The sequence below is a fragment of the Erpetoichthys calabaricus genome, chromosome 15 (genome assembly GCF_900747795.2).
Source record: "Erpetoichthys calabaricus chromosome 15, fErpCal1.3, whole genome shotgun sequence".
Lineage (NCBI taxonomy): Eukaryota > Metazoa > Chordata > Cladistia > Polypteriformes > Polypteridae > Erpetoichthys > Erpetoichthys calabaricus.
The window spans coordinates 96,006,987-96,033,405 of NC_041408.2; the positions used below are offsets into that span (position 1 = coordinate 96,006,987).

At 42.0% G+C, this 26,419-nt stretch overlaps 1 protein-coding gene across 2 annotated transcripts in view; it reads left to right on the top strand.

The window, feature by feature from the left end:
• asb3 (ankyrin repeat and SOCS box containing 3) overlaps window positions 1-26,419 on the top strand; it is a 212,410-nt gene that overhangs the window by 167,186 nt on the left and 18,805 nt on the right. For both annotated transcript variants that reach the window (XM_051919409.1, XM_051919408.1), the window contains exon 8: window positions 525-776. In XM_051919409.1, the coding sequence (XP_051775369.1) occupies window positions 525-776 (252 nt within the window). The remainder of the gene's footprint in view (window positions 1-524; window positions 777-26,419) is intronic.

Below are 26,419 nucleotides of genomic sequence, written 5' to 3' on the forward strand. Positions count from 1 at the left end.
CTTTTGACTATACATCATTGGTAAAATCGCCTAATTTGCATTAAACAAATACTTTATACAGAGGAGACTGAATATTTGGTGTATATTATTCTCCTTTTCTTACTGCTTACATTATTTCCTGCCTGTATGATGACTAGCGGTGTCAGTTTTATGTTCTTAATGGAAATAGTATTTTTAATATTATAGACACCTGTACACCTAATCAGAATTCAATTACAGAATATAATGTGCTTGTTTGTATTACAGCTATGTAGCATGTATTGTTTGCTTAAGCAATTCAAAAAAGTTTTTCAAATGTGTCCCTTTTCTGTTTTCATTGTATATTTAAGACAGAGTTTATATATATATATATATATATATATATATATATATATATATATATATATATATATATTGTTAATACACAAATTTCATACAGATTTATGGGTTATCGGGTTTTAAATACAGAAGTCACCAATTAACATTTAGTTCTTTAATAATCACTTCTATTTGTAATTTTTGATTACATTTTTTTCCCTGTTTAGATCTCCCAACATGGCATATGTTCTTCTTGAATCTAAAGCATTTGTCTCAGGCAGTGATTATAGTTCTTGCTTAAGACAAGGTCACATGTGCCTCTTCCATGCTCTTCTAAAACAAGGCTGTCCTTTACCATCTGAGAAACATTTGGAGGAATTTATTCAACTCACATTACATGAAGACAGTCGTTACAAGGAATGGCTTCCACACCTCTTACTGGCAGGATTCAACCCTTTGCATCTCCTCAGTGACAGATGGTAAATACTCATTACTTAGTCAGATGTTCTCTGTAAACTTAGGATTGAACAGATGTTACTCAAGTATTTCACATTACATAAATTGCCATCATTATCTTTGTATTACTGAACAGACATTCATAAATATTCTAATCCATAGGTTATCAGACTGGGTACTGGATAACAGCTGTGACTGCTGGTTTTCTTTTCCAATCAATTTATTAATTAGGTTTATTCATCCCTTTTACTGTATTTCTTGCTAAACTTAAGCTTCTATTTTCTTAAATTTGATTACATGCATATGCTTTTACAATGCATTCAACTACTTTAAGATAATATGCTAAAGTTTAATTGAACAAATTCTTAAAGCTATAAAGCAGGTGTTTTATACTGAAAAAGAAATTGAAGCTGAATGAAATAAATGCTCTGGTGTGCTAATAATATTGGGTATGCATATTTCTTATTTTCCTGAAAATTTAAAACATACTGCCTTGAGTTTTTGTCCTCTACAGATTAACTAGAGAATTTAAGTAAAGAAGAGCTAGCTTCTGATTATGATTTAATTAGGATAATGGATTATGAAGTAAAGTGGCTTTCATCCCAACCAAGTTTGGAAAGCCTGTGATACAGTCCTTTTTTCAGAATGCTAACCTATTGAGTGCAGCTAAAGGTCACAGTGCAGCTATGTTCCAATAATTTAATGAATTACTCAAGTTGTTTAATCTGTATAAAGGCTGTCAAATCTTCCAAACAACTGCAGAAACATCAAAAAAATCAACATATAAAACTGTCCCAACATTGTTTCACATGGGCATAACCGTGAACAACAACTGATCAAGAATAGTCCAGTAATTTGCAGATTCACTAAAGTACCTCATAAAGTGTTAATGACATTACCACCAGATCTGCAAAGCTAACTACTGCTGATGTACTTGACATTTCTGTTTATTCTGATGCTTTATTTTCAAGTCAAGTTTGTTGTTGTCTGTACATAATACAATGAAATTCACACTTGTGTGTCTCCTCAGAATAATTGACAAAAATAAAATAAAGGCGTAAAGTGATTAGCATGCAATATTGCCAGGTTGTCAATCATCCAGTGTGTAGAGAGAGGAAAAGAAGAGGTGTTAGTAAATAGTGCCATCTTGTGAATCAGTGAGGAATTAACCATTACTAGAACCTTTAAGCTGTCCCCAAGGTACACATGTATGACTCTATATATATATATTCAGTGGCGGACCGTGCATTTCACACCTAGGCCTTCAGTAGTGCTGTCTGAATCAACCCGCCCCTCAAAAACTAATTTATGGTTATAAAACCCATCTTAATATGCAGAAATACAGTATAAAGAGCCGTTGCATCGCAGATAGATAACTCCTGTGGCCACAATAAATGCCTTTATTGAATAGACAAATCAGGGGTGAACAAGTTCCTTTCTACTGCAGCTACAGCCGCGACACACATAAAAAACATCAATAATAACTCATAAACTTGCAATATTATTTAGGAAAATCGCAACATTTTACTCACCAAAAATTTGGATTATTTGTAAACAAAATCCATCCTCCTCTCTTTCCTCAAAAACAGTTCAATTACTCTGTCCTACAGATTATCCGTGCGCTTCAGTTCCATCACGAAGTCCCTTTCTATCGCCATCGAAGCTAATGCTGAAAGTCGAACCTGCCCTGTCGTATTCCTGGCATAAGTTTTAATTCGCTTTAGGGCTGAAAATGTCCGTTTGACAGAAGCAGTGGACACAGGAATGGTCACCGCCAAACATACCAATGTGTACAGCTGCCCCATGCTCTCATTCAGATTTTTCTGATGAAGGAAGTCAGGAAGATCAGTGGGAGATTTTCCTGCAAAATCATCCATGGCATACATTACAGTCAGTTCTGTTTTTAGCCGAGACAGATCAAAAAGTGCTCCATGGCTCTGTGTTAAACTGGAGAAGGCTGCATGCAGGAAATTTTTCTTGTATTCCTGAAATTTCTGGGAGTCGAGGAGCGTGACAAACATCAGTTTTTCGTGGTCTTGAAATCTGGTCTGTGTCTGGCAAATAATATTGTCCAGAATCCTGCCATGGAGTTGGCAGTAGTGCGTGCGAGGATCTTGCGCTTGACCTCTTCCTGCGCTCAGAGCGCCTGCAGTGCGTTCAGTGGCCTCGTAGAGTTCCTCATATCGGCTTCTATCTCGCTCAACGGTGTCACAGAACTCCTTTACCCTAGCCAGACAAAACTGCACATCCAGTTTTTTTGTCCTGTAGTATTGAAAAGAGCACGTCTGAATACTCAAAAATGCCATTGAATGTGTGAAGCAAAAAACAAAACTCAATATCATCCAGATGTGCTTTAAATCCATCATCACAGCGCACTGTGTCCTCATCATACTCGTCATGATGCTCCAGAATGTGATGAAACAGTTCCTTTAGAGTATCTCTCTTCTCAAAGACATGTATTGACCACTCTGGATGTGTACTGCTACCGTATTGGTGCCACACGAGGGAGACACCGCTGGCAGATTTCGTCTAGTAGTTGCATGCGCTGAGGCGATCTAGAAAAAAATGCAGCAAGGCCATTGAGGTGGCCGAAAAAGATCTTGCATTCTTTAAGCTTTGAGGCCCCTTGAGTCAGTACTAAATTGAGCCGATGTGCATAGCAGTGTATGAATAAAGCCAAAGGTGCTCTCTCTTTAACTTTAGCCTGCACCCCATTTAATCCAGAAGACATGACCGCTGCGCCATCAAAACACTGTGCCACAACTTTACCCAGACATTCATTTTCCAACAAAAATCTGATGATAAGACCTGCAATGTCATTGGCTCGCTTCCCACTGGTAACATCTTCAAATCTGACAAATCGCTCTTTGACACCTGTGCCCGTTACGTAACACAGGACCAGTGCTAGCTGCGCTGCGTTACTCGCATCTGTCGTCTCATCCACCATAATAGAGACGAACAGTGCTTTTTTAATGTCACTTCTTATCTCTTCTCCCATCACTTCAGCAATAGCAGTGATCAGGTCGTTTTGTATTTTACCCGACGTCCCACTAAACACTTTATTGGTGTAAATCCGTGTTGCTCTCAGCAATGAGAGAAAGAAGCTCCACATAGTTCCCTCTGTTATTGGATCCCGCGCTTTCATCGTGTCCCCGAAATGAAAGTTCCTGTTTGCCCAAAAAAATGACACAGTCTTATCAGTCTTTTTAAGATTTCTCTGTTTTTCTTCACCTTTTCGTTGTGGAGCTCCGTTTCCATGCGCACTTGCTCGTTCAGCTGTAGATCCACTCTGGTTTCCCCAAAGGTTTTGGAAAGCACCGTTGCTTGTAAGTGTCCGGCAGTGCTTTGATGTCTCGTTGCTGCCTTGGTTAGGCAAGTCAAATTTACAAACCCAGTGTGGCTCCAAACACCATGTCGACCAGTGGCAAATAACAAGCACTCCCAGCAATACAATTTACAGTGTTCCTCGGACCCTGTGAGCCAGGGGTACCGCTCGTAGTTGGTAACCTGAAAGTGGCGGACAAATCCTCCTCCTGGTTGTGACAGGCTAGCTAGCTTTGGAGTTGTCTGACCTGTCTTAACAATAACAACAACAACAACAACAACATTTATGTATATAGCACATTTTCATACAAAAAGTAGCTCAAAGTGCTTTACATAATGAAGAAAAGAAAAATAACAGACAAAATACAAAATTAAAATAAGACAACATTAGTTAACATAGAAAAGGAGTAAGGTCCGATGACCAGGGTGGACAGAAAAAACAAAAAAAAAACTCCAGAAGGCTGGAGAAAAAAATTAAATCTGTAGGGATTCCAGGCCACGAGACCGCCCAGTCCCCTCTGGGCATTCTACCTAACATAAATGAAATAGTCCTCTTTGTAGTTAGGGTTCTCACGGAGTCACTTGATGCTGATGGTCTTACAGACTTCTGGCTTTTAATCCATCCATCATTGTTGGAACATCATGGTGCTTTGGGTAGATGGTGGTGGCACAAGCCACCACCAACAGGACACCGGAAAAGGAAACAGAAGAGAGAGAAGGGGTTAGTACAGATTTTGAATGAATAGTTATTATAATGAATTGGATATACAGAGTATCAGGATTTAAATTACAGTGAAGTTATGAGAAGGCCATGTTAAAATAATGTGTTTTCAGTAGTTTTTTAAAGTGCTCCACTGTATTAGCCTGGCGAATTCCTACTGGCAAGCTATTCCAGATTTTAGGTGCATAACAGCAGAAGGCCGCCTCACCACTTCTTTTAAGTTTTGCTCTTGGAATTCTAAGGAGACACTCAGTTGAGGATCTGAGGTTACGATTTGGAATATAAGGTGTCAGACATTCCGATATATAAGACGGGGCAAGATTATTTAAGGCTTTATAAACCATAAGCAGAATTTTAAAGTCAATTCTGAATGACACAGGTTACCAGTGTAGTGACATCAAAACTGGAGAAATGTGTTCGGATTTTCTTTTCCTGGTAAGGATTCTAGCAGCTGCATTCTGTACTAGTTGCAAACGATTGATGTCTTTTTTGGGTAGTCCTGAGAGGAGTGCGTTGCAGTAATCTAGCTGACTGAAAACAAACGCATGAACTAATTTCTCTGCATCTTTCGATGATATAAGAGGTCTAACTTTTGCTATGTTTCTTAGGTGAAAAAATGCTGTCCTAGTGATCTGATTAATATGCGATTTAAAATTCAGATTACAATCAACGGTTACCCCTAAGCTTTTTACCTCCGTTTTGACTTTTAATCCTAATGCATCAAGTTTATTTCTAATAGCCTCATTGTATCCATTATTGCCAATCACTAAGATTTCGGTTTTCTCTTTATTTAATTTGAGAAAGTTACTATTCATCCATTCTGAGATACAGGTTAGACATTGTGTTAGCGAATCAAGAGATTCGGGGTCATCAGGTGCTATTGATAAATACAGCTGTGTGTCATCAGCATAGCTGTGGTAGCTCACGTTATGTCCCGAGATAATCTGACCTAATGGAAGCATGTAGATTGAGAAGAGCAGCGGACCCAGGATAGAGCCTTGTGGAACACCATATAGGATATCATGTGTCTTTGAGTTGTAATTACCACAACTAACAAAGAATTTTTCAACTGTCTTTTCAGGTGCAACACAGCAGCCCTCACTTTAGTATTAAATCTTTCCACCTTACTATTTACATTCTCCTCGCTATTATAGTTGGCACTATAAACGGACTGATTGGTTAGAATGTTTGTAAGTTTTAAAGCTGCTGATGAGTCAAAGAAGCGTTTTTTAACAATATGCTTCTCATGAGTGTTTTCTATCATCATTTCTATATTAAAAAGTAGAAGAAAATGGTCTGATAGACCCGTATCAATGACCTGTTTTATATCAACTTTTAGTCCTTTAGTAATTACTAAGTCTAACGTATGACCTGCTTTATGTGTAGGCTGATTAACGAGCTGTCTCAAATCAAAAGAGTCCAGGAGGTTCATAAATTCTTTTACTTTTTGGTCACATTGATTATCTATATGAAAATTAAAGTCGCCGACTATTAAGAGTGTGTCATAGTTCGTAATTAAGATTGACATCAAGTCAGAGAATTCCTCAAAGAAAGACGCGTTGAATTTTGGAGGTCTATACACGGATAATACTAGAACGTGAGAATCTCCCTGAATAACAATGGCGAGATACTCAAAGGAGTTGAATTTACCAAAACTGACATTTTTACATTTTAACCTGCTTGCGTAAATGTTTGCTAGTCCGCCACCTCTCTTTCCTTGGCGATCAGCACGAGTAAAACTGTAATCCGGAGGCGCAGATTCGATTAAAACAGCTGTGCCATCTGAGCTAAGCCACGTTTCACTTAGTGCAATAAAATCTATTTTTTTATCACTAATAAGATCGTTGATAAAAAACATCTTGTTAGTTAAAGCTCTAATATTTAATAGTGCCATATTTAATGTTTCGGAGGAGCAGAGATGAATACTATGTGTGTTTTTGATATATGGAACAGGAATTAAGTTATTTTTATTAGCACCGCTCTGTGTGTATTTTCTGTTTAATCTATAATCTGTTTTTATAGTTTTAATATATTGTTCATCTAAAGTAGTTACTTTAATTAAATTATTGGCGTTTATGCCATATTGCCTAGATTTTCTATGTGCATTAAGATTGGTTATTACAGTATTTATGTTGTGCACTTTTATGGAAGATTTTATTAAACAATTATCATGACCAAGCACAGGAGTGGCATTTCGGAAGGGGTTAAAAGCAGAGATAGATAGTCAAGACAAACGAATTACCTTGGATATGTTTTCGGAGAGGACCCGGGCGCCGAAGCTGTTCAGATGCAGGCCATCTCGCTTGAAAAAACGCGGTCTTTCCCAAAAGAGGTCCCAGTTGTTGATGTACCCGATGTCTTGATTCTTGCAGAAGCCCTGCAGCCAGTTGTTTAAACCTAGCAGACGACTGTAGTACTCGTTTGATCGTCTGACGAGAGGGAGTGGACCCGAGATGAATATCTTTTTCCGATGGGGTCCTCTCCTTTGTGTCTTTATTAATGCAGTGAAGTCTGCCTTGAGGATCTCCGACTGTCGGTGCCTTATGTCGTTTACGCCAGTATGCAAAACAATTGCTCCAACTGCCCTGTTCTTGTAGATTGCCGGCGCACGTCTCATCACATCTCGGACACGAGCACCGGGAAAACAAGAAACAAAAGATTTTCTATTAGGGCAAGTGATATTGAGGTTCCTAGCAATAGAATCACCTACCACTATTACATCACCAGGAGCTGAAGGCGAACTGGGGACGCTTAGAGGGTCGAACTGGTTCTGTGTTACGATACTTGCCTGTGCCGATGGAGGTGTTCTGGCCTTGAACCCCCGCCTGCATAGCTGAAATACACCGAGGTCATCATCGGTGTCGCTCCTACGAGGCGCGGGGGTGAAGTTGACTTGAGCGACACAACGCAGGGTTGATGTTACGCCGATAACAGATGGCGAGGACGGTTTATCCAACAGCCGAGCCTTCAGATCTCTGAGGTATCTTCATCTGGACAGAAGTTTTTGAATCTGTTCATCGAGTGCCTGGAGTTCCTCGACTACAATTGCAACGCGATTCACCTCACTATCGGCCATTGTCCGCTTCTGTTTCTGCTTCCGCTTCCGCTTCGTGCCCTAGGAAGAATGAGAGAGAAAGATTGGTTAGTACAGTACAGGTTCTTTTTTCCAATGTCCAGCTTTTCTTGAAAAGTCCGTCTTGAAAATGGCCTTGAAAGTAAATCTACCACCAAATCTATTTCTTCTCCTCCTTCAGCCATGGGGTGACAAAATAGCTATTACACCATCCTATCCAATCAATGGGTCTGAATACAGTGACGGTGCCGTACACCTGCTAGAGGGCCCTAGTGAAACCAACTCAAAATCTGATTGGTTGAAGCAACAGTTTAATCGACATTTATTTTCTGTTAGAGGGCCTGCAGAACGGATTGTGAAGGCCTCTGGGCAGACTTCTTTGACTTTGACCCTGCCTGGCAACAAATGATGGCTGAAATGTGATTGGTTAAATGCTTTAATACGAAAATACATGTCTGGAAGCAGCACAACCATCGGAAAAGCTATGAAAGGAAGCGGACAGACTATTTTGAATTATTTAATAAGTATTCATGGACAAAATATAATTAACATAAGTTTGTGATTCAGATATTTTTTTAGGCCTTGCAGGCCCTGACAGTCCGCCACTGATTATATGTATCTATATACAGTGGACCCTTGACTTATGAACTTAATTAGTTCATGAGGGCTGGTTGTAACTCAAGTTGGTTGTAAGTCAAAACTATTTTTCCCATAAGAAATAATGGAAATACCCATAATGCGTTCCGAACCTCCCACTGCAACACTTACTTAACCTTTTCATAATAAAAAAGGGTTGTATAATGTGCATAATTTACCAAAACACCAATAATTTTTCTAATGTACAAACCAAAAAGTTATAAAAAGTGCCTAGCCTACCAGAAGTAGGCTAGATTAAGGTTAGGAGCATGGCAGCGCGCATGGTCACAGCGGCTCAGGCCTCTCCTTTTCAGTGCACTTTTTTGTTGTTTTTGTACTTTTATTTCTTGCTTGCTTATGCACGATCGGTTCGGCAAACATCCGCTACACCCGTCGGAACCTTATAGACATCGCTGTCCAGAGCCAGACATCTGTTTCGAGTGTTTTTCATCACACGCACAACATCCTAGACAACGTAGCGAGACCAGCGGGCTCTCCGTGGATTGTTGTCGGGTCTAGGAGACGACGCAGACAGAGGAGAGAAAGGAAGCAGAAGCAGGGCCGCAGATCCGGCGTTATGCTAAGGCTAAAGAAACAACCACAAGCCCTATGCAGAACTTTTTTTTTGCAACTTCTTTGCATCTTTTCGCACCATTTGTTTATTTACTTGTTGTGTTCTACACATATGTCTGCACTGAAGGAGCTGCTTTTAATCTCATTATACATGTGTATAGTGACAATAAAAGGCATTCTATTCTAGAAACAACAATTTCATATTGTACTCACCATTTAATTTGACATCTTTGCAGGAAAGGAGGAGGAGAATAAAAAGGAAGGTGGCTGTTTAGAAGGAGCCTCCTTATGCAAATCTTTTCTTTGTAAAATTTTCGAGATGGTGGATTTCGACATGCTGTACATATTAGCGAGATCTGTCACACGAACAGCACTCTCATATTTCCACACAATTTCCTTCTTCGTTTCGATTGTGATCGCTTTCTTTACCTTCGTTACCTTCTCTTCCTTCCTTAGCAATTATGTGTCTTGCTTGCATGGTCTTAGTGAATTATATATATAGGTAAATCACTGCAATGACCGAAATTACGTCCACAAACACATGAATCTGGGCTCCGACTAACGCTTACTAACGCTCTTGGTTGTCTGTTTACAATCGCGCAAGCGGATACACGTGACCGCATTCAGGTCGTAACGCAAGATGTTGGTCGTAAATCAAAACAAAAATTTTGGTCGTAAATCAAGTTGTTCGCATGTCAGGCCGGTCGTATATCAGGGGTCGACTGTATATATATATATATATATCTATATCTATATCTATATATATATATATATATATATATATATATATATATATATATATATAATATATATATACGAGGGGGGACCCAAAAATAACCTGAATTTTGTTGTTGTTAGGTTGGTACTTGTAGTACGTGGTTGGGCCGCTAGGGCGATCTAGTTACACTCCTCACAAGTCAGTCTGCCAAGTGCCATCAGTCTGGAAGGTTGTGCTTGTGTTCAGTGAATTTTTTTGTAAAAGTAGTTTTGTGCAAGCGTCGTTTTTTTACGATGGCCGATTATCATGAGCAACGCACAGCAGTGAAATTTTGTTTTCTTCTTGTAAAAAGTGTTGCAGAAACTATTGTTATTGAAATGGTATGACAACCATGAACCACCCACCCTATTCACCGGATTTAGCTCCGTATGATTTCTTTTTGTTCCCTCGGATGAAAAAAGACTTGAAAGGAAGGCGTTTTGCTGACGTCGAAGAGGTAAAACAAGAAGCGACCAGAGCATTAATGGGAATTACTGCAGACGAATTTAAAAAATGTTTCGAACAATGGAACAAACAGTTAGATAAGTGTATTTCCGACAATGGAGAGTACTTTGAAGGAGACTAATTGTAGTTTGTACAGAAAATTAAATTAAACACGATTTAAACATATTTCCAGTTATTTTTGGGTCCCCCCTGGTATATATCTATCTATATCTATATATTTATATCTATCTATATATATATATATATATATATATATATATATATATATATATATATATATATATATACTAGCAAAATACCCGCGCTTCGCAGCGGAGAAGTAGTGTGTTAAAGAGGTTATGAAAAAAAAAGGAAACATTTTAAAAATAACGTAACATGATTGTCAATGTAATTGTGTTGTCATTGTTATGAGTGTTGCTGTGTTTTATATATATAAAATACACACACACACATATAAACATATATATACATATACATATACACATATATATATACATACATATCTACATATATATATATATATATATATATATATATATATATATATATACATATACACATCCACATATCAACATATATATATACACATATATACACACACACACGCTTTATGGGTGATGATTGTTTTACTCTTTTTATCTTTATTTTATTTTATTGTAGAATCAACTCCTATCTGCGCACACCAGGGCGGCCGTGGGCAGATGCGTATGGTGTATTCACTCCATGTTATCGTGCATTGCGCTGTCAGTGGTATTTTGATAAAAGAATTTGAACAACATATAAGAAGCGTATAAATTATTAAACAGTAAAACATTAACTTTTAAGAAGTAAAGTTACATTAAGTACTACTGCAGTGCCTTCGGGTATACCTCATTTTTTGTTTGCCCATTACATGCTTAAATGTATACATTTTTTGGTGCACCTACCTGAGAACACGCGACATATAACCGAGCGTGGGAGAAGCATGGATTTTAAACACGCGTTGAGTTCATCTGCTGGTCTCCCTCGTGGAATAACTGGTAATGTTTGACTAAAATCTACAGCGAGTAAAACGACATTACCTCCTATTTTTTTTTTTACGATCTCTGAGATCTTGCTTTTTTCGGTTCAAGGCTTCATAAGCTCTTTTATGTTGTATGGTGTACTTATCCCAAACCATCATCTTTGAATGTTGCAAGACTTTCGCCTTGTATGTAGATCGGGGTAATTACATTCATTGCATTCCTAGTTTGAATCACAATCTGATTGTATGGGTGGTTACCTGGCACTGTAGGGTTGCCACCCGTCCTTTAAAATACGGAATCGTGCCGCGTTTGAGAATGAAATTGCGCGTCCCGTTTTGAATCAATACTGGACGGGATTTATCCCGTATTTTTTTTATCATTTTTTTTTTAAAGCAGCGTCTCATGCAAATCATCCCACACGCATTTTATGAAGATGCCTCCTTTCCTACTTTTGATTGGGTAATACTTGATGTCATCGTTAGTTTGATTGGTGTTTTTAACTGTCCAGTGAGGAGGGCGTGTCTTTTAAGTAGAGTCTGCAAAGTGTTGGCACTGAGATGTGGCGTCAGCGCCATAGTTGAAGCCCCTAACGTTGCGGTCAGCAAGTCGGCTAACATCCGCCATGTGCCGTCTTTCAGTTGCGAGAAGCAGATCATAGAATGTTTGAAACTGTTGCCCCTAACGTTGCACCACGGCGTGTGGTTCGTTTATACCTCGTGTCTTCTCATTAAACTTTTATCTCGCGAATATGTTATTGCAATCCGCAGCGGGAGCGTTTCTATAAACTTAATTTAAACTTACGTTTTACACCGTGCTTTGTTTCCCTTATGAACATGCTTGTATGCTTAACTCGCTCCGTTCTCAATTGTTTAATTAATTTTTTGCTCTTCGCTGTTTGCGGCTGTTCCTCCATTTCCCCCTACTTCGTTCTTTTATCTCGCGAATATGTTATTGCAATCCTTAACGGGAGCGTTTCAATAAACTGATTGAAAATAGTTTTGCATTTACCTTTTTAGTAAAAGGCGAGCTTTTAAGCCTGAGAAATCACCCCATAAATGCACACGTTTAATTGGACATGTGTTAATATGTATGGTTACACAGTATTAAAAGACAGTGAACAACGTCAGTTACCTTTCTTCCAGCGTTTGATAAAAGGTGAGCTTTTAAGCCTGAGAAATCACCCCGTAAATGCACACGTTTAATTGCACATGTGTTAATATGTATGCTTACACAGTATTAAAAGACAGTCAAAAATGAACGTCATTTACCTTCGTTCCCGCGTGTGACTCGTGCTGTAAATGTCTTCCTTGTTTTTAGTTCACGTGATTACGTAGGAGGCGTGATGACGCGATACGTGACTCCGCCTCCTCCATTACAGTGTATGGACAAAAAATATGTTCCAGTTATGACCATTACGCTTTGAATTTCGAAATGAAACCTGCCTAACTTTTGTAAGTAAGCTGTAAGGAATGAGCCTGCCAAATTTCAGCCTTCCACCTACACGGGAAGTTGGAGAATTAGTGATGAGTGAGTCAGTCAGTCAGTGAGTGATTGAGTGAGTCACTCAGTCAGTGAGGGCTTTGCCTTTTATTATTATAGATATATATATATATATATATATATATATATATATATATATATATATATATATATATATATATATATATATATATATATATACATACATACATACATACATATATATACAGTAATCCCTCCTCCATCGCGGGGGTTGCGTTCCAGAGCCACCCGCGAAATAAGAAAATCCGCGAAGTAGAAACCATATGTTTACATGGTTATTTTTATATTGTCATGCTTGGGTCACAGATTTGCGCAGAAACACAGGAGGTTGTAGAGAGACAGGAACGTTATTCAAACACTGCAAACAAACATTTGTCTCTTTTTCAAAAGTTTAAACTGTGCTCCATGACAAGACAGAGATGACAGTTCTGTCTCACAATTAAAAGAATGCAAACATATCTTCCTCTTCAACGGAGTGCGCATCAGAGAGAGAAAAGCAAACAAATCAATAGGGCTATTTTAAGTATGCGAAGCACCGCCGGTACAAAGCTGTTGAAGGTGGCAGCTCACACCCCCTCCGTCAGTAGCAGGGGGAGAGAGAGAGCCAGAGAAAAACAAAGTCAAAAATCAATACGTGCCCTTTGAGCTTTAAAGTATGCGAAGCACCGTGCAGCATGTCCTTCAGGAAGCAGCTGCACACAGAAGGTAGCAACGTCCCTATCGTCTAGGTGTGCGAACAGCCCCCCTGCTCACACCCCCCTACGTCAGCGCAAGAGAGAGAGAGAGAGAGAGAGAGAGAAAGTAAGCTGGGTAGCTTCTCAGCCATCTGCCAATAGCGTCCCTTGTATGAAATCAACTGGGCAAACCAACTGAGGAAGCATGTACCAGAAATTAAAAGACCCATTGTCCGCAGAAACCCGCGAAGCAGCGAAAAATCCGCGATATATGTAGCGAGGGATCACTGTATATATATATATATATATATATATATATATATATATATATATATATATTACACACACGCACACACATCCATCCATCCTCTTCCGCTTATCCGAGGTCGCGTTGCGGGGGCAGCAGCTTGAGCAGAAATGCTCAGACTTCCCTCTCCCCGGCCACTTCTTCTAGCTCTTCCGGGGGAATCCCAAGGCGTTCCCAGGCCAGCCGAGAGACATAGTCCCACCAGCGTGTCCTGGGTTTTCCCCGGGGCCTCCTCCCGGTTAGACGTGCCCAGAACACCTCACCAGGGAGGCGTCCAGGAGGCACCCTGAACAGATGCCCAAGCCACCTCATCTGACTCCTCTCGATGTGGAGGAGCAGCTGCTCTACTCTGAGCCCCTCCCAGATGACTGAGCTTCTCACCCTATCTTTAACACTAGAATTACCAGAGCCTACGAAAAAACTCGTAGATCCAGCCCACCTTAAATCACTTCTTAAAACCGTTCTCACCTCTCTGCCAGCATCTTTTGTCATCTAAATGTACTGATAAAGACAAGCTGCCAGCAGCCGGCTATTCCATCCCCCCAACGACTTAGAACGTAAATGAACTTTTCCCAGCTCATGCCTTGATTGATTATCTGGGAGTGAAGTGGAGTTTTAGAGTAGAAATAATAGATTGTAATTTGGAACACATGCATTTCATATGTGTTGCATTTCTACAGTAATCTGTGTAAACATATTGTTAAAACAGAAACGTTTTTTATATTCTAGTAGCAAATGACAAAATGTAGGCATAAACTATATAATGTATGAAGCCTGAAGTCCAAAGATCAAATAAACACTTTCACAAAAAGTACCAAAAAAAGCCGCCTTAGTGTATGACATTGACACTCATTAGCTATCACTGTTTCCGTGGCGCAACAGTATCAGTCGCTGACTGGGAATCAGAAGCTCATGAGTTCGATCCTGCACAACTCCCTTTTGAGAAGTGTTCTTATTTTCACTATTTTAGAAAAAAAAAAGATACATTTGATTTCAGTCTGTAACAGCCGGTGTAATTTATGATATTTGTAAAGGTTAGCTTTGTTTATTTTTTTTAATTAACTTTTCATTGTCTCAGTCGCGTTCAGGATCCTTCCCTACCAAACCATTCGCCCCCCAAACCCCCCCCCCCCAAATCTGACACTGCTGTTTTCACATAAAGACGCACTATAGCTCTGCAGTGTACTTGTGACTGCATTGTCGTACAGATGCTTGCGAACTGAAGTGTCTGCATGCACTTTTCGTGGCATTATACGTGTATTTTTTGAGTATGCCCGTGTCGCTCAAACACAGGAACATATGTTGATGTAAAAGTATAACAAAACAAGTGCTTATTTTATTCAAGACTATAACCGAAGCAAAAAGAAAGCAAGTTACAGTAGGCGGTTGATATGGCAGCTTGCATGGTGGAATGCTAAGAACTGCTGATTTCCATTCCGTGCTATATAACTGTTAACATTTGAATCTGATGATTGCATATAGCGCTGTCTTATTCAGTGTGCGCAAGAACATGCAGGTGGCCAGTGGCTGAGTGCTACAACACATATTTTAAAAAAAGAAAGAGACAAATATATGTGACGTTTTGAAGAAATCATTTTATGACGCGAATAGTACCAATCAGAAAACATTGTCGAAGTAATGCAATATTATTTGAAAACGAACAGCGTCAGATCGGGTGTGAAGTTATACTGGCGCTGTCTTGAGTCAGATCAGAAGCTGAATAAGCTGAAAAAGCTCCCGTTCTGACTCAAAGTAAAAAAGCATGAATTAATCAACAGAAATAACCGCGATTGACATTTTAAACTTAACAATTTACAGTACATACCAATTTATAAATTTAATGTCCGTTTGAGGAAAAAAAAGAAAAACACTTTCTCCAAAGCTGGGAATCGAACTCAGGTCTCTGTAGGGCAGCTGTGCCCCAAGTCAGCAAACCGTAGCGTTAAGCCACGGAAGCTGTTGTATCATCCTTGAACCTTTTGTGAAAGTGTTTATTTGATGTTTGGACTTCAGGCTTCACAGATTCTATAGTTTATACCTACATTTTGTAACATTTATTACTAAAATATGAAAAAGTTTCTGTTTTAGCAATGTGTTTACACAGATTACTATAGAAACGGAACACGCATGAAATGCATGTATTCCAAATAGCGATCTATTATTTCCATTCTAAAACTCCAGCAGCTCAGTCACTCCCAGATAATCAAACAAGGCATGAGCTGGGAAAACTTAGTGAACGTTCTGCGACGGTGGGGGATGGAATAGCCGGCTGCTCACTGCTCGTCTTAATCGGCACATTTAGAAGACAAAAGAGAGGTGAGAACGGTTTTAAGGTGGGCCGGATCTACGTGTTTTTTCGTAGACTCTGGTAATTCTAGTGTTAAGGGAAAGCCCAGACACCCTGCGGAGGAAACTCATTTTAGCCGCTTGTATTCGCGATCTCGTTCTTTCGGTCACTACCCATACATAGCTCATGACCATAGGTGAGGGTAGGAACATAGATCGACTGGTAAATTGAGAGCTTCGCCTTGCGGCTCAGCTCCTTTTTCACCACGACAGACCGATGCAGAGCCCGCATTACTGCGGATGCCGCACCGATCTGCCTGTCGATCTCACGCTCCATTCTTCCCTCACTCGTGAGCAAGATCCCGAGATACTTGAACTCCTCCACTTGGGGCAGGATCTCGCTACCAACCCTGAGAGGGCATGCCACCCTTTTCCGGCTGAGGACCATGGTCTCGGATTTGGAGGTGCTGGTTCCCATCTCAGCCGCTTCACACTCGGCTGCGAACCGATCCAGAGAGAGCTGAAGATCACGGCCTGATGAAGCAAACAGGACAACATCATCTGCAAAAAGCAGTGACCCAATCCTGAGTCCACCAAACCGGACCCCCTCAACGCCCTGGCTGCGCCTAGGAATTCTGTCCATAAAAGTTATGAACAGAATCGGTGACAAAGGGCAGCCCTGGCGGAGTCCAACTCTCACTGGAAACGGGTTCGACTTACTGCCGGCAATGCAGACCAAGCTCTGGCACCGATCGTACAGGGACCGAACAGCCCTTATCAGGGGGTCCGGTACCCCATACTCTTGGAGTACCCCCCACAGGATTCCCCGAGGGACACGGTCGAATGCCTTTTCCAAGTCCACAAAACACATGTAGACTGGTTGGGCAAACTCCCATGCACCCTCCAGGACCCTGCTAAGGGTGTAGAGCTGGTCCACTGTTCCACGACCAGGACGAAAACCACACAGTTTTCGTGGGAGTTGACGCTACTTCTGACAGGGGCCTCTGCCAGACGTTCCCAGCAGATCCTCACAACACGTTTGGGCCTACCAGGCCTGACCGGCATCCTCCCCCACCATCGAAGCCAACTCACCACCAGGTGGTGATCAGTTGACAGCTCCGCTCCTCTCTTCACCCGAGTGTCCAAGACACCCCGGTGACCTGCGTCCGGGCAAGGGAAAACGCCGTCCAAAGTTTTCATTCATCATAGAAGGTTTGTTTAACCGCTCTTTGTCTCATCCCTCACCTAGGACCAGTTTGCCTTGGGTGGCCCTACCAGGGGCATAAAGCCACAGACAGCAGAGCTCCTAGGATCATTGGGACACGCAAACCCCTCCACCACGATAAGGTGGCCGTTAAAGGAGGGGTATATCCATCCATCCATCCATTGTCTCCCGCTTATCCGAGGTCGGGTCGCGGGGGCAGCAGCTTGAGCAGAGATGCCCAGACTTCCCTCTCCCCGGCCACTTCTTCTAGCTCTTCCGGGAGAATCCCAAGGCGTTCCCGGGCCAGTCGAGAGACATAGTCCCTCCAGCGTGTCCTGGGTCTTCCCCAGGGCCTCCTCCTGGTTGGACGTGCCCGGAACACCTCACCAGGGAGGCGTCCAGGAGGCATCCTGATCAGATGCCCGAGCCACCTCATCTGACTCCTCTCGATGCGGAGGAGCAGCGGCTCTACTCTGAGCCCCTCCCGGATGACTGAGCTTCTCACCCTATCTTTAAGGGAAAGCCCAGACACCCTGCGGAGGAAACTCATTTCAGCCGCTTGTATTCGCGATCTCGTTCTTTCGGTCACTACCCATAGCTCATGACCATAGGTGAGGGTAGGAACATAGATCGACTGGTAAATTGAGAGCTTCGCCTTGCGGCTCAGCTCCTTTTTCACCACGACAGACCGATGCAATGCCCGCATTACTGCGGATGCCGCACCGATCCGCCTGTCGATCTCACGCTCCATTCTTCCCTCACTCGTGAACAAGACCCTGAGATACTTGAACTCCTCCACTTGGGGCAGGATCTCGCTACCAACCCTGAGAGGGCACTCCACCCTTTTCCGGCTGAGGACCATGGTCTCGGATTCGGAGGTGCTGATTCTCATCCCAGCCGCTTCACACTCGGCTGCGAACCGATCCAGAGAGAGCTGAAGATCACGGCCTGATGAAGCAAACAGGACAACATCATCTGCAAAAAGCAGTGACCCAATCCTGAGCCCACCAAACCGGACCCCCTCAACACCCTGGCTGCGCCTAGAAATTCTGTCCATAAAAGTTATGAACAGAATCGGTGACAAAGGGCAGCCCTGGCGGAGTCCAACTCTCACTGGAAACGGGTTCGACTTACTGCCGGCAATGCGGACCAAGCTCTGGCACCGATCGTACAGGGACTGAACAGCCCTTATCAGGGGGGCCGGTACCCCATACTCTCGGAGTACCCCCCACAGGATTCCCCGAGGGACACGGTCGAATGCCTTTTCTAAGTCCACAAAACACATGTAGACTGGTTGGGCAAACTCCCATGCACCCTCCAGGACCCTGCTAAGGGTATAGAGCTGGTCCACTGTTCCGCGACCAGGACGAAAACCACACTGTTCCTCCTGAATCCGAGGCTCGACTATCCGACGGACCCTCCTCTCCAGGACCCCTGAATAGACTTTTCCAGGGAGGCTGAGGAGTGTGATCCCTCTGTAGTTGGAACACACCCTCCGATCCCCCTTCTTAAAGAGGGGTACCACCACCCCGGTCTGCCAATCCAGAGGCACTGTCCCTGATGTCCATGCGATGTTGCAGAGGCGTGTCAGCCAAGACAGTCCTACAACATCCAGAGCCTTGAGGAACTCCGGGCGTATCTCATCCACCCCCGGGGCCCTGCCACCAAGGAGTTTTTTGACCACCTCGGTGACCTCAGTCCCAGAGATGGGGGAGCCCACCTCTGAGTCCCCAGGCTCTGCTTCCTCATTGGAAGGCATGTTAATGGGATTGAGGAGGTCTTCGAAGTATTGCCCCCACCGACCCACAACGTCTCGATTCGAGGTCAGCAGCGCACCATCCCCACCATATACAGTGTTGACATTGCACTGCTTCCCCTTCCTGAGACGCCGGATGGTGGACCAGAATCTCCTTGAAGCCGTCCGAAAGTCATTCTCCATGGCCTCCCCAAACTCCTCCCACGCCCGAGTTTTTGCCTCAGCAACCACCAAAGCCGCATTCCGCTTGGCCTGCCGGTACCTATCAGCTGCCTCCGGGGTCCCACAGGACAAAAGGGTCCTGTAGGACTCCTTCTTCAGCTTGACGGCATCCTTCACCAGCGGGTTCGGAGATTGCTGCCACGACAGGCACCGACCACCTTACGGCCACAGCTCCGGTCAGCTGCCTCAACAATAGAGGCACAGAACATGGCCCATTCGGACTCAATGTCCCCCACCTCCCTCGGGATGTGGTCGAAGTTCTGCCGGAGGTGGGAGTTGAAGCTACTTCTGACAGGGGGCTCTGCCAGACGTTCCCAGCAGACCCTCACAACACGTTTGGGCCTACCACGCCTGACCGGCATCCTCCCCCACCATCGAAGCCAACTCACCACCAGGTGGTGATCAGTTGACAGCTCCGCCCCTCTCTTCACCCGAGTGTCCAAGACATGTGGCCGCAAGTCCGACGACACGACCACAAAGTCGATCATCGAACTGAGGCCTAGGGTGTCCTGGTGCCAAGTGCACATATGAACACCCCTATGCTTGAACATGGTGTTCGTTATGGACAATCCGTGACGAGCACAGAAGTCCAATAACAAAACACCGCTCGGGTTCAGATCAGGGGGGCCATTCCTCCCAATCACGCCCTTCCAGGTCTCACTGTCATTGCCCACGTGAGCATTGAAGTCTCCCAGCAGAACGAGGGAGTCCCCAGAAGGTATGCCCTCTAGCACCCCCTCCAGGGACTCCAAAAAGGGTGGGTACTCCGAACTGCTGTTCGGTGCATACGCACAAACAACAGTTAGGACCCGTCCCCCCACCCGAAGGCGAAGGGAGGCTACCCTCTCGTCCACCGGGGTAAACCCCAATGTACAGGCTCCAAGTTGGGGGGCAATAAGTATACCCACACCTGCTCGGCGCCTCTCACCGGGGGCAACTCCAGAGTGGTACAGAGTCCAGCCCCTCTCAAGGAGATTGGTTCCAGAGTCCAAGCTGTGCGTCGAGGTGAGTCCGACTATATCTAGCCAGAACCTCTCAACTTCGCGCACTAGCTCAGGCTCCTTCCCCTTCAGAGAGTTGACATTCCACGTCCCAAGAGCCAGTTTCTGTAGCCGAGGATCGGACCGCCAAGGTCCCCGCCTTCGGCCACCACCCAAGTCACACTGCACCCGACCTCCTTGGCCCCTCCCATAGGTGGTGAGCCCATGGGAAGGGGGACCCACGTTGCCTCTTCGGGCTGTGCCTGGCCGAGCCCCATGGGTGCAGGCCCGGCCACCAGGCGCTCGCCATCGAGCCCCACCTCCAGGCCTGGCTCCAGAGTGGGGCCCCGGTGACCCACGTCCGGGCAAGGGAAAACGCCGTCCAAAATTGTTTTTCTTCATAGGAGGTTTGTTTAACCGCTCTTTGTCTCATCCCTCACCTAGGACCAGTTTGCCTTGGGTGGCCCTGCCAGGGGCATAAAGCCCCGGACAACAGAGCTCCTAGGATCATTGGGACACGCAAACCCCTCCACCACGATAAGGTGACGGTTAAAGGAGGGGGGAGGGGTGTATATATATATATATATATATATATATATATATATATATATATATATACAGTACTGTGCAAAAGTTTTAGGCAGGTGTGAAAAAATGCTGTAAACCAAGAATGCTTTCAGTAATATAAATAATCATTGTTTATTGTTATCAATTTACAAAATGCAAAGTGAGCTAACAAAAGAAAAATCTAAATCAAATCAATATTTGGTGTTACTACATTTTGCCTTCAAACCAGCATCAGTTCTTCTAGGTCCACTTGCACAAAGTCAGGGATTTTGTAGGATTCTAGTCAGGTGTCTGATCAACCAGTTCTACCAAACAGGTGCTAATGATCATCAATGTCACACGTAGGTTGAAACACAGTCATTAACTGACACAGAAACAGCTGTATAGGAGGCTTAAAACTGGGTAAGGAACAGCCAAACTCTGCTACCAAGGTGAGGTTGTGAAGACAGTTTCATGTCATGGCAAGATTGAGCACAGCAACAAGACACAAGGTAGTTATACTGCATCAGCAAGGACTCTCCCAGACAAAGATTTCAAAGCAGACTGGGGTTTCAAGATGTGCTGTTCAAGCTCTTTTGAAGAAGCACAAAGAAACGGGCAACGTTGAGGATCGTAGACGCAGTGGTCGGCGAAGGAAACTTAGTGCAGCAGATGAAAGACACATCAAGCTTATTACCCTTCAAAATCGGAAGATGTCCAGCAGTGCCATCAGCTCAGAACTGGCAGAAACCAGTGGGACCCAGGTACATCCATCTACTGTCCGGAAAAGTCTGACCAGAAGTGGTCTTCATGGAAGAGTTGCAACCAAAAAGCCATACCTCCAACGTGGAAACAAGGCCAAGCGACTCAAGTATGCACGAAAACATAGGAACTGGGGTGCATAAAAATGGCAGCAGGTGCTCTGGAGTGATGAGTCAAAATTTGAAATATTTGGCTGTAGCAGAAGGCAGTTTGTTCGTCGAAGGGCTGGAGAGCGGTACAATAATGAGTGTCTGTAGGCAACAGTGAAGCATGGTGGAGGTTCCTTGAATGTTTGGGGCTACATTTCTGCAAATGTAGTTGGAGATTTGGTCAGGATTAATGGTGTTCTCAATGCTGAGAAATATAGGCAGATACTTATCCATCATGCAATACCATCAGGGAGGCGTATGATTGGCCCCAAATTTATTCTGCAGCAGGACAACGACCCCAAATATACAGCCAAAGTCATTAACAACTATCTTCAGCGTAAAGAAGAACAAGAAATCCTGGAAGTGATGGTATGGCCCCCACAGAGCCCTGATCTCAATATCATCGAGTGTGTCTGGGATTACATGAAGAGACAGAAGGATGTGAGGAAGTCTACATCCACAGAAGATCTGGGGTTAGTTCTCCAAGATGTTTGGAACAACCTACCAGCCGAGTTCCTTCAAAAACTGTTTGCAAGTGTACCTTGAAGAATTAATGCTGTTTTGAAGGCAAAGGGTGGTCACACCAAATATTGATTTGATTTAGATTTCTCTTTTGTTCATTCACTGCATTTTGTTGATTGATGAAAATAAATGATTAACACTTCCATTTTTGAAAGCATTCTTTGTTTACAGCATTTTGTCACAACTGCCTAAAACTTTTGCACAGTACTGTGTGTGTCTATCTATCTATCTATCTATCTATCTATCTATCTATCTATCTATCTATCTATCTATCTATCTATCTATAGATATAGATCTATATATAGATATAGATATACAGTGGTGTGAAAAACTATTTGCCCCCTTCCTGATTTCTTATTTTTTTGCATGTTTGTCACACAAAATGTTTCTGATCATCAAACACATTTAACCATTAGTCAAATATAACACAAGTAAACACAAAATGCAGTTTTTAAATGATGGTTTTTATTATTTAGGGAGAAAAAAAATCCAAACCTACATGGCCCTGTGTGAAAAAGTAATTGCCCCCTTGTTAAAAAATAACCTAACTGTGGTGTATCACACCTGAGTTCAATTTCCGTAGCCACCCCCAGGCCTGATTACTGCCACACCTGTTTCAATCAAGAAATCACTTAAATAGGAGCTGCCTGACACAGAGAAGTAGACCAAAAGCACCTCAAAAGCTAGACATCATGCCAAGATCCAAAGAAATTCAGGAACAAATGAGAACAGAAGTAATTGAGATCTATCAGTCTGGTAAAGGTTATAAAGCCATTTCTAAAGCTTTGGGACTCCAGCAAACCACAGTGAGAGCCATTATCCACAAATGGCAAAAACATGGAACAGTGGTGAACCTTCCCAGGAGTGGCCGGCCGACCAAAATTACCCCAAGAGCGCAGAGACGACTCATCCGAGAGGTCACAAAAGACCCCAGGACAACGTCTAAAGAACTGCAGGCCTCACTTGCCTCAATTAAGGTCAGTGTTCACAACTCCACCATAAGAAAGAGACTGGGCAAAAACGGCCTGCATGGCAGATGTCCAAGACGCAAACCACTGTTAAGCAAAAAGAACATTAGGGCTCGTCTCAATTTTGCTAAGAAACATCTCAATGATTGCCAAGACTTTTGGGAAAATACCTTGTGGACTGATGAGACAAAAGTTGAACTTTTTGCAAGGCAAATGTCCCGTTACATCTGGCGTAAAAGGAACACAGCATTTCAGAAAAAGAACATCATACCAACAGTAAAATATGGTGGTGGTAGTGTGATGGTCTGGGGTTGTTTTGCTGCTTCAGGACCCGGAAGGCTTGCTGTGATAGATGGAACCATGAATTCTACTGTCTACCAAAAAATCCTGAAGGAGAATGTCCGGCCATCTGTTCGTCAACTCAAGCTGAAGCGATCTTGGGTGCTGCAACAGGACAATGACCCAAAACACACCAGCAAATCCACCTCTGAATGGCTGAAGAAAAACAAAATGAAGACTTTGGAGTGGCCTAGTCAAAGTCCTGACCTGAATCCAATTGAGATGCTATGGCATGACCTTAAAAAGGCGGTTCATGCTAGAAAACCCTCAAATAAAGCTGAATTACAACAATTTTGCAAAGATGAGTGGGCCAAAATTCCTCCAGAGCGCTGTAAAAGACTCATTGCAAGTTATCGCAAACGCTTGATTGCAGTTATTGCTGCTAAGGGTGGCCCAACCAGTTATTAGGTTCAGGGGGCAATTACTTTTTCACACAGGGCCATGTAGGTTTGGATTTTTTTTTCTCCCTAAATAATAAACACCACCATTTACAAACTGCATTTTGTGTTTACTTGTGTTATATTTGACTAATGGTTAAATGTGTTTGATGATCAGAAACATTTTGTGTGACAAACATGCAAAAGAATAAGAAATCAGGAAGGGGGCAAATAGTTTTTCACACCACTGTATAGAGATATAGATATCTATATATATATATATATATATATATATATATATATATATATATATATATATATATATATATATATATATATATATATATATATATATATATATATATATATATAGATAGATAGATAGATATACTGTATAATATAAATGTGTGTGTACATGTTGATATGTTACAATATTTGTTCTTAAGCCTGTCTATTCAACAGCTTTGTTAGAAATATTTTTAACTAGATCATCATCACCAGTTTCATGACCATTTTATTAACGTATCCATGTTAACTGATTATTCCATAGATATTTGTACTACACTCTATACAATCATTGCCATTATTTTGTGTGAGACCAAATAGCTTTCATATCATCTGACACCACCTAAAATTCATCTTATTTGGCCTGCCACTGGGCCGTATCTCCTTCACCTCCATCTTGGTGCACCTGTTCATCGAGTCATCCTCTGGCTTTTACTGCACATGCACAAACCACCTTAATCTGTTTCTTCTTAGCACAACACCTATACCCTCCTATCCAACTCTTTCTCTTAACTCAGGATTGTGTTCCTCTCACTACATGTTACTTCGCACAACCACTCGATTGTTCTCACCTCTGTTCTTTCCATCTTTGCTTCATGTTTCTCCTTTATATTCTAATATTTTTTATTGTTATTTATATTATTTTTGTTTATTTTTTATATTTTAGACATGTCAGTATACACTGTATGTTTAGATTTATTAACATACAGTGGAACCTCGGGTCACGACCGTAATTCGTCCCAAAACTCTGGTCGTAACCCGATTTGGTTGTGACCCGAAGTCATTTCACCCATAGGATTGTATTGTATGTAAATACAATTAATCCATTCCAGACCGTACGAACTGTATGTAAATATTTATTTTTTTAAAGATTTTTAAGCACAACTATAGTTAATTATACCATAGAATGCACAGAGTAATAGTAAACTAAATGTAAAAACATTGAATAACACTGAGAAAACCTTGAACAACAGAGAAAACTAACATTGCAAGAGTTCACACTATAGCGCTACGAACTGCTCACTAAAAACACTTTTTTTTTAATGAGTTTTAAGCACAGGGAAAAAAATGAACATTGGAAAAATCTGTAATTTAATAAACAACCAAGAAAAGTAACATTGCAACAATGCATGCCACGAACCGATCTCTGTAAACAGAGGTTTAATTGGAGGTTAAAATCCAATAGAAAAAAGTCTTCATTAAATACAAGGTTAAAACAATGCTCAAATCAGTCTCTTTAAAAACAAGCCCGGTGCATTCTTTAACTGCCCTTATGACAGCGGAAATCATCGGCGCACACAAACCAAAAGGGAAACTGGCTTGTTCGTATACCGAGTGTGTGGTCGTGAACAGATGCAAAAGTTTGGTGAACTTTTTGGTCGTAACCCGATTTGTACGTGTTCACAGACGTTCGTGAACCGAGGTTCCACTGTATATCTTTTTTCTTCTTACATATTACTCTCATCTCACAAATGTTCATATTCTTATCTAGGTCATTTATATTAATTAAGAAAAGAGACATCCCCAGCACTCATCCCTTTGGACACCACTTTTAACATCATCTTATTTGGAAAATGTTCTCTAACTTTAAGCCTTGCTTCATGGGTTTGTGCCAGTTTTGCATTTATTTACTCACAAAATGTACCTTCAATGGTCACTTCTTTTTGTTTGATCACTAGCCTCTGATGTGGTTAAAACATATAAACTTTTTAAAGATCAAGATTAATAATATTGTATTTTGATGAGATACTTTTTTGCTTCCTTATAGTATTCTAGCATATCAGAGAAACGTGGTCTCCAACATTTAATCTAGTGTTGAGTATGCGATAATTCAAATGTATTTAACATTAGTTGCTCAGTCTTTTTCTAATAATTTGTTCCATTAGTTTACCCGTGATAAATATTAAACCTACTGGCCTATGCTTATTTTAACTGGCCCAATTATGTTTTTATATACTGGAATAAAACAATTTTTCCTATCTTCCAGTCATTAGAAAGATACCTGTTGCACCTCATTTTCTGCAAAATATGTATTAAGGACTTCTATATTTATACACTAACGTTTAGGAGTATGCAATATGTATGATCCATGATAATATCTTGTTGTTTTAACGATGTGTGAGCTGATATAATCACTTTGCAAAAAAACAATCAAAAACATGCCTTGAGAGTCCAAGCATTTGCTGTATCATATAACCTAACAGGATAGACTATT